This window comes from Panicum virgatum, chromosome 1N (assembly GCF_016808335.1).
Source record: "Panicum virgatum strain AP13 chromosome 1N, P.virgatum_v5, whole genome shotgun sequence".
Taxonomy (NCBI): domain Eukaryota; kingdom Viridiplantae; phylum Streptophyta; class Magnoliopsida; order Poales; family Poaceae; genus Panicum; species Panicum virgatum.
This window is the reverse complement of record NC_053145.1, coordinates 18,260,652-18,269,452: the sequence shown is the minus strand read 5'-3', so window position 1 is coordinate 18,269,452 and position 8,801 is coordinate 18,260,652. Positions and strand designations below refer to the sequence as shown.

Here is an 8,801-nt window from a genome sequence, read left to right as displayed (position 1 = left end):
ATTTCCAACAGCTATATCTTACATGACTCCCAAGATTCATCTGGGAATGTAATTATTCCTGGGTCAAGGTTGAAGATGGCAATCAAGTGCCATGGGCAGCAATGGTCCATATCCATTAGTCGGTGATGAACGTAATAGCAGTCATCCGCACATATGTTTCAGGTTCAAATTGAGCAATCATGTCATGGAGGCAAAATATCAAACATTTGCTGTGCATATGTGCTGTTAATAGACAGGTAGAAGGGGACGTACATGGCTACGACTGAGGGATGGGCAAGCGGTAAGACAAGCAAGCGCCATAGCGTTGTGGCAAGGAGCGCGGTGGAGGTCGAAATGCGGCGCGGGCTGCTGGTTCTCCTGCTCCTGGCGTCGCGCCGCTACGCCCTCCCGCTGGGCGCCGCGTGCGCCGGCCGCCGCCTATCGTCTGGCCCGGTCGCCAATGGAGCCTAGCTCTGCGCGACAGCAGCCGCGGGGAAGGGAGAAGGACTGAAGAAAATGCCACCGGCCGGTCTGCCTTCGCACGCCTATAGCCAAAGGAGAGGGGAGTCGAGCTGGCGAGGGGCGGGCGGCGCAGCATCGTGGCAGCTCGGCGGGGGTTGCCCATCTGTCAGGTTGACGCTGCGGATCGTTCTCCTCCATTCTCCTTCGCGGCGGCCAAGCGGGTAGCTCGGCATGGCGTGGTGGCGTGTGGCCTGGCGTGGGCTTGTCGGTCACGCCGACGAGGGCGGGACGCATGGTGGCTGGGCGGCTCGGCGTGGCTGACCGGCGGGCAGCTTGACGCTGCAGCTCCTCCGACGCGGGCGGTCACTGCCGCTTTCGCGCCGAGGAGACGCCGATGCGTGCTCGGACTGCGAGTTGATTCAAGTGAAGCTCAAGGGGTTTTGTGAAAAAATGGGAACACACGATCTGGACCGTCAACACTCCTCATCGGACGGCCGAGAATTTGCAGCCGATGTGGCCACGCTCCGTGGCCTTCTTTTGGTGCAGAAATCGTATTGTAAGAAGATTGTGTATACAGTCACAAACACAAGGCATAAATAATCTTTTTCAGAGGTCTCAGAATCAATCAATTAAGACTACCACCAGTAGTGGGTTCTCACGCCATTCTCAGATTTATATTTACAGACAAACCAACTAATGATAGAACCATATTTCTCGCAAAAAAAAACTAATGATAGAACCATAAATAAGGCCATTTGAAGTCCTCACGTGATAACCACAGGCAAAAAAACATTCAGGTCGCATCCATTTCCCAGAAAGTATTGGCTGACTCAGGATGTATGTCATGCAAATATGCAATTCACGCAGGCCAGTTGAAACATGGTAGAGGTCGAACCATGTTACATATTTCACAAGGGAGTTGAAATTAATAAGCAATTCAACAATACACGCTAGGACCCTGACAACCAGCTCAGAAGGATCAGGACTTGTGCATCGATGATGATAATTCAATGCTTTCTCCTGTGTTCGAAAACAAAGGGCGGGGCAAGGGAAGGATACCACCAATATGGCCCAGGCACAGAAAATCTGATGTCCAATAAAAAGTATTAATGAAAATCACTGAATTATTTGTGTGAAACAAACCAAGAAAATGGTATTGACGTGTCAAATAATACCTACCTATTTGGATCACTCTCTTTGTTAATCTTAGCAGCAGCAGACCTACGAATAAACAAAAAAAATACCTGTCATCAAATAATTTAGATACTTGCTTAACCAAAACATATAGGGGCTAGTGCACAAAGCTGATGCTGTGGCTGCGGCAGCAAACCACCAGCAGCTGCAGCCAACGTGCAGCCAGCAAATTGTGTAGCTCTTTTTCTACTGCACAAGACTAAGCTAAAGCTTGCAGCCGAGCAGCTTCTCTGCACGGCTGCAGCCAAGGCTGTAGGAGAAGCTGAAGCTGTGAAAGAAACCAAGAAAATGGTATTGACATGTCAAATAATACCTACCTATTTGTATCAACATCTTCGTTAATCTTAGCTGCAGCAGACCTACGTATAAATAAAACTTAGTTGGCATCAAATAATTCAGATACTTGCTTAACCAAAACATATAGATTTGATAACTCAATCAAGCAGCTTAGCATTGCAACTTAACTAAGGATATGGCTAATGTGGCTGATGATGCTCAGTTATTAAGCCAACATCATACATAGCTTGGGAGAATTTACAGCAAGACTATGGATATCAACAAAACCCCTTTATGAAGAGGATCGAAATCATGCAAGATCCATTCAAATCAAATGCTTTATGTTCAAACAGCACTGAATGGTATATTGAAGCAAATGCTTGACATTGCACATGAGCATCAAACTAAGTAATAACAACCAAGACACATGAGCATCAAACTAAGTAATAACAACCAAGATAGAACAGCCATCTGACCCTGATTAATCAATTTCCAGTTCATTGTACTAATGCAAAAAAAATTCAAGTAGAAAATATGGGAACGGTCAAGTCGTCGATAAGTATAGTGCACTAGTGCAGTCCCCTTAAACCATAATATTATGTACATGAATATACTAAAAAAACTACATAAATGAAAGGCATACCCTTTTCTATCAAAGTCCTTTAATTGCTCCAGAATTATATGTCTTGGTAGATAAGGAGTTCTTTTCGCACCATAAAAGTTCATGCCAATGAAATTCCCACAAAGATCAATAAGGGGGCCTCCAATCCCAGCCTTAAAAAAAATAGAAATTAACACACGTGAGGACGATTTTTAGTGCAATAAAGATGTAATGTATTAAATTATACAAATTCTGATGCAACAACTAATTCCACCACAAGAGAAACCAATGCAGTGTACCTTGGTGATCTTACAAGTAGAGATTCCATGCTCTTCGCTGACAAGATTTCTTGAATTGTCAGTCAGCACCCCAATTGTTGCCATGAGCTTTCCTGTTTCAAAGGTGTGAGAACCGCCCAATTTGAGACTATTTTAAACGAACCGCCGGTCATTATCATCCAGATGAGAGTTAACACGTGCTTGCCAGAGAGCGTGCCACGTGTTATCCCACATCTAGAGACACGAATAACCGACACGTCATTCATCCAAAATAATATCAAATCCGGTAGTCCCGGTATGTGCTCCAACATAAGCCCAGAATCAGCATATGCACATACCGTTTACAATCGAATACATCGCCGATAATCCACAAAGAGCAGTTTTACAACACCAGAGTTCGAAACTTAATATTTCAAGTCCAAAATAGGAGGGTTCAACTAACTTCCATTACAAGCCTTGGGCTCACAAAAGCCATATTAAACAGGAACTTAAAGATTATTATATTTACATGCTCTCACAGAGTTCAGCTACGATAAGACATACTTAAGATGATGATGCCTTGCTCAAGGACATCACCACAGCCGCAACGACCTACTCCTCCCCTGCATTAAGATCAGCGGAGTAGAAGTGGCCGAACACCACTTCTGGCTCACTTGCAACTAGGTTTAGAAAGCAACCTAAGTACAAAAGGTACTCGCAAGACTTACGCGATTACATAAACAAGGATCATGCAATGGCTCAAGTAAAAGCTTTAAGGTTAAGTAATTATTGCAGAAGCATTAGCTCTGTACACTATCACCTATCAGAATTAATTAATATTGCCCAACCCCAAACAATTTTAGTACATTAAGAGTATACAATATACTGAGTCACAGAGGTGCCATGAATCATTTCCACCAAACCGAATTTCTACGAGGAGTTCATGGGATAAGGAGCTTGCTCATAACCGAGAGCGCGGCAATTCGAATTGATTTTAACCTTGCAAGGGTGTACTACTTTACCCACACGACGCGAGGACCATGCGACTCACCCAACCGGCCAGAGTTGGATAAGGGGATACTCGCGTCAGCCGTTCACAACAAGGCTCGATCATTGAACCTCACACCTAGCTTACGAGTAGAGACTTAGTTCCACCAGGGATATCTCTAAACTTTCCTACACATAGGTCCACCTGGGGACACACTAAGCCTCTCTGCATAGCTCGTAGCCACATATCTAGGACTGCACATCAATGATCAAGTCAAAGAAGGTAATTGCCTTATCCGTACCATTATATTGGATATGTGGTAGCACGGAAAGGTGCTTGTTGACGCTTCTTAAAGCGCCAATTTACGTACCGCAAGCGCACGGATCGTGTATAGCTTTTCCCTTAGAGTATTCCCCCAAGGTTTATCAATCCACGGAACAAGTGTATTACTATGCTTAACTAAGCACTAATGATGTTGGTAAAAGATCTATATTGAGTGTTTGAGTGTGAAATAGATCTAATCTAACCAATCTAATCTAATCTAGACTAGTGAGCAATGATAGATGTGTGCACAAGATATGAAGAGCATTTGTCCATAGGGTCTAGGATCACTAGAGATGTAATCGCCAAGCAACGAAGAACAGATCTAATCTACCAAAGGTGTGTTCCAAGATCAAAACCTTTCCCTCCCGCATACTGTCACTACACGAGGATAATCGGTAACGAATCAACAAGAACACGATAGTTGATGTAATCTAAGTAAACCATGCAAGAGCAAAGCAAACTCAAAGCCAAGTCGCGAACTATTAGGCATCAAAGCATCATCAACAAGAATCATGATAGATCAATCTCATAAAGGATTCGGCAATTACAACTCAAGATCTCCTTACAACCCCATGAACAAACGAGGACTTTACCCCATGAAGCTAAGCGAAGCGTAGTCGATCATGGTGACGAAATCTCCGGCAAGGGATGGATCCCTTGTTGTCCTCCAACTTGCAGCGGCGCCGAGGGACGATGAGGCCTCCGGTGTCGCCTTTCTCTTGTGTCTAACTCGAATGTATCTCTGGATGCTCTTCTCTGCGATCTCCGCGATCCCTCTGCGGTCCTCCCTGCGATCCCCTTTTTTGACGGTGGCTTTGGGGTATTTATAGGCAGATATGGTCGGTGGTTTTGGTAAAACATAGATTAGGGTTGACGCATACTTCATGCCGAAGAAAACCGAGACCGATTGGGCTCCGAAAAGGGCTAGGCCGACCGGCCCAAGGACTCCAGGCCAGCCGACCTGGGCCTTTTCTGGCCCCTTTCGGTCCCATCTTTTGCGTGTTGATTCTTCCTTTTATTCCTCATCTTAGCCCAGTTGTAACCATGCGTCAAAACATCTCCAAAAATGTCCCAATTCCTGTCAAAATGCAACATGCTCCAAAATCCAGGACAAAATCGAAAATGGTCAAGTTCGGGTGCCAAGTGGCGGGTTAGTACATGAATCATCCCGAAGAATTTACCAAAACAACTCCTAATTGTATAATAAAATGGATACTTAAGGAGTGCCAACAGTGCTCAAAACCGACGTCATCCACGAACGGTCCTTAAACGATTCAAGCGGACTATGCCCATGTGACTTCATTCTCTAGGCCCTACCATTCCGCTCGAATCTCGATACTACCATACCCTTACCACTAAACCGAACCCGTGCGATCAAGGGTAACTGGTAAGTGTCATACTCCATACTATCCTTTTTAGTAAGTGAAAAGATTATTCTAAGCATAGCTCAGCATCTAGTCAAGTTAATTGAATATCTAACTTAAATGTGACAAGGACATGGTTGAACAATTCAAGGAAGGATAGTGCATCAAAGTAGGTACAAGAATGTAATACATACATAATATATATAACCCAACATTACCCAAGTGAGATAACTAAGCTAGTCAAATTAGATAGGTGCAAGGAATTATGCTTAGCTGCTTGCCTTGTTTAACTTCGGGTTTGACCACGAACGGGACTCCGGGTTCAGGCTCAACGGACTCGGTGGGCTCCACGGGTTCGACCTCCGACGGCTCAGTCACTATAATGCATGAATGCGATGCAAGAATTAAGAAATGAACTTATATAGCAAGCATAAATCACCATTTAAAAATTACCGTGCAGAGAACATTACAAGGAACTCAAGAAAATTGGATTTGCAGTAAAAGGATTTTCCTATAATTAATCATAAATAGATCAATTTTCAGCCGCTCTAAGCAAGTAAATTCGTAAAAGGCTTGCAAACTTAACTAAACAAGGCTAAGAAAATTATCATAGATACTAGGCATGAACTCAAGGCTAACAAAACTGGTTTTGCCATTTTATCACTTTCTAGCAAGAAGTTCTACCATAAACCATTTTCAGATAGATTAAACGGAAACACACAAAAACCCTAACAAACAGCGGTGAAACATACAAAACAACATTTTTTTCTAAGTAGATCTCAGCAATACGAATCCCACAAAATAAGTTTTGTATTTTTCTGAGATCGGTACGATTTTCTACGCATTTTTCAAGTTTGCAGACAAATAAAGCATCACAAAACCCTAGCAAAAATGCTAGGTAACCCGAGGGCAGCCACCCCAGCCACCGACAGGTGGGCCCAGGGGGCCGGGCGACACTACCAGGCCGGGTCAAGGCCAAGGCCTGCCTTGACCCAGCGCCTGGGCACGCTCACGCGCGTGGCGCGTGTGGCAGAACCACCTGAATTATCCCGGCTCAAGTGCGCTGGCCATCATCATAAAGGCAACACCAGCTCAACGCACTTCAAACGGAACAATTCTTGGTCTGTCGGGTAACGTCCCGATACAACCACCGGTTCTCGGATCGAACAAGCATACCCCGCACGAAGCCGAGTCCAGAGATATTACAACCACAATTTTACAACACAGGCATAGTAAAGATTACAAACCAGTTCAAACCATTATTACAAAGCCAACTTTAGTAAAAACAGTTGTACAAGCCTTAAGTGTAAAACTTCAGAGTTTAACAGCAGAAGATAAAACACGATGGCTACAACATGTCGCCAAAGTATACCAGGCTAGCCCAAGCATGGTATTACTCGTCAAAGTCATTGCCGGCCGAAGACGTATCCCACTCGACGGACCAGCCAGGAGGCAAAGAGTAGGGATAGGTCAAACTAGCGATGTGCTCTTCGAAACTCAAACCTGAAAAAGGGTTTCAACAGCAAGGCTGAGTATTCTAATACTCAGCAAGACTTAACCGTCAACGGGTATACTAAACCCACATTAGCTAGACTATGCAGAGTTTGTGAGGCTAGAACAAGATTGAATTACATAGGTTGAACTAAAGCAAAACAGAAGCTCAAAATTTAACAGAAGGCCTAAACAGGGATGAACTAGCTACTGTGAATTTTTCATGATTTTATCTACACAGAAATAATTATGAGAAAATAAACAAATCAGACATCATATTAGCAAGATTCATTTTTAGCTCCTGTTCTAGTCAGGAACTAGGGCTCAAAATTCATGGAAAATCTAATCTATTCAAAATAATCACTCATAAATATTTTCATGATTTAACAGCAGCATAAACAATTTATCATAATTAAAGTCTACTAAACAAGGATTAAAACAAAGAAATAGCTACACATGAGAACTGACCATGAAATTTTTATAGCAATACTAGTGTTACAAGAACAAACTACCATAAAAGTTTCACTTCAATACATGGCTTCAAACATCAGTTAAGAAAAAGATAAAACATCTAGTATTTATTTACCTAGTGACACAAAACCATTTATACAGCAAAAACTTGCAATAAACACCTACCATATTATGGTTCTACTGCAAATATCTTTACACAAGGATTCCAAAACATCAAGATTTGCTATTTTATGAATTTCCTACGAATTTCTACTGAATTTCAAAGTTCACAGCAAAAATTACAAAGGAGTCCTTGGTGGCACTATTCAACTGAGTCACAAGCTATTCAAATAACACCCTGGAGTTTTGATTCTTCTCACCCGAGGTCCCTGGCCGGGTCAGAGCAGGGGGCGGTGGTTTGACCGGCCAAAACCGGCGACGGCGATCGCCGGTGGCGAGGGTGGAGTTGGGGAAAATGGAGAGCAGGCCAAGGTGGACCTCCTGGTGTACTTGGCGCGTCGGAAGAGGGTCGGAGGAGGGCGGTCGGCGGTGGACGGCGGTCTGGCGGCGGTCTGCAAAGGCGGGGACGGCGCTCCGGTGGACAACAGTGGAGGAAATCGGGCCGATGAGGACCAGTGAAGCAAGCTGAAGGTGTTGGAGGGGTCTATTTGGGTCGAGCCGTGGCGGGGGAGTGGCTCCGCGTGCGAGCAGGGGCGGCGGCGGAGCTCGATGGCGAGGGGTTCTAGTAGGAATTGATCGACGAGAGGTAGCCCGATAGCTGCGCGAGGATGAGGCGGAGCTGGTGGATGGTTCAGTGCGGGCGGAGCAGCTGTGGAATGGCGGGTCGACGGCGGCTTGAGCTCGCCGGCGTTCAAGCGGGGCGGTGGCGCTGTTTTGGGGCATGGGAGCACGGAAAAGGCGAAAGGAGGAGAGGAATAGCTTGCGGGGGTAGAAGTCGTGCTCGTGCACATGAGAGATGAGGGCGTCGGGCTCTGCAACGGGTGCTCCATGGCGGCGTTGCGGTGGCGGCCGTGGGGCGGTTCTGGGCGGCGTGGCAGAGCGGGGTGGCTCCAGCGCAAGCAAAGGGGGCGGTGGGGAGGCTCGGGGGCGACGCGTGGGCGCCAGCGCGAGCAAGAGGTGGCTCGGGGGTGGCCCAGAGCGGCGGGTGGCGCGGCGACACGCCGGCGGGGAGAGAGAGCAGAGAGGGAAGCTGGGGAAGGAGAAAACGGGCTATTTTGTAAATTCTGAAATTTCCAGGGACCTGAATGTAAAACAAGGATAACTTTTAAACTAAAGCTCAAATGAAAAAGTGCCCAACATGAAAGTTGTGTAACTTTTCAAGATCTACAACTTTGATGTTGTGCAAAAATTTATTTGATCAAAGATTCAATTGCTAATTTTGAAAACATAGAAGG

At 45.3% G+C, this 8,801-nt stretch overlaps 1 protein-coding gene across 1 annotated transcript in view; it reads right to left on the bottom strand.

Moving 5' to 3' along the window:
* Window positions 1-1,029: 1,029 nt before the first annotated feature.
* LOC120655414 overlaps window positions 1,030-8,801 on the bottom strand; it is a 37,385-nt gene continuing 29,613 nt past the window's right edge. Inside the window, exons 3-7 of the mRNA XM_039933210.1 lie at window positions 2,812-2,916; window positions 2,555-2,685; window positions 1,953-1,994; window positions 1,621-1,662; window positions 1,030-1,527 (exon numbers count right to left, since the gene is read on the bottom strand). Coding sequence (XP_039789144.1) covers window positions 1,449-1,527; window positions 1,621-1,662; window positions 1,953-1,994; window positions 2,555-2,685; window positions 2,812-2,895 — 378 coding nt within the window. The 5' untranslated portion in view covers window positions 2,896-2,916 and the 3' untranslated portion in view covers window positions 1,030-1,448. The remainder of the gene's footprint in view (window positions 1,528-1,620; window positions 1,663-1,952; window positions 1,995-2,554; window positions 2,686-2,811; window positions 2,917-8,801) is intronic.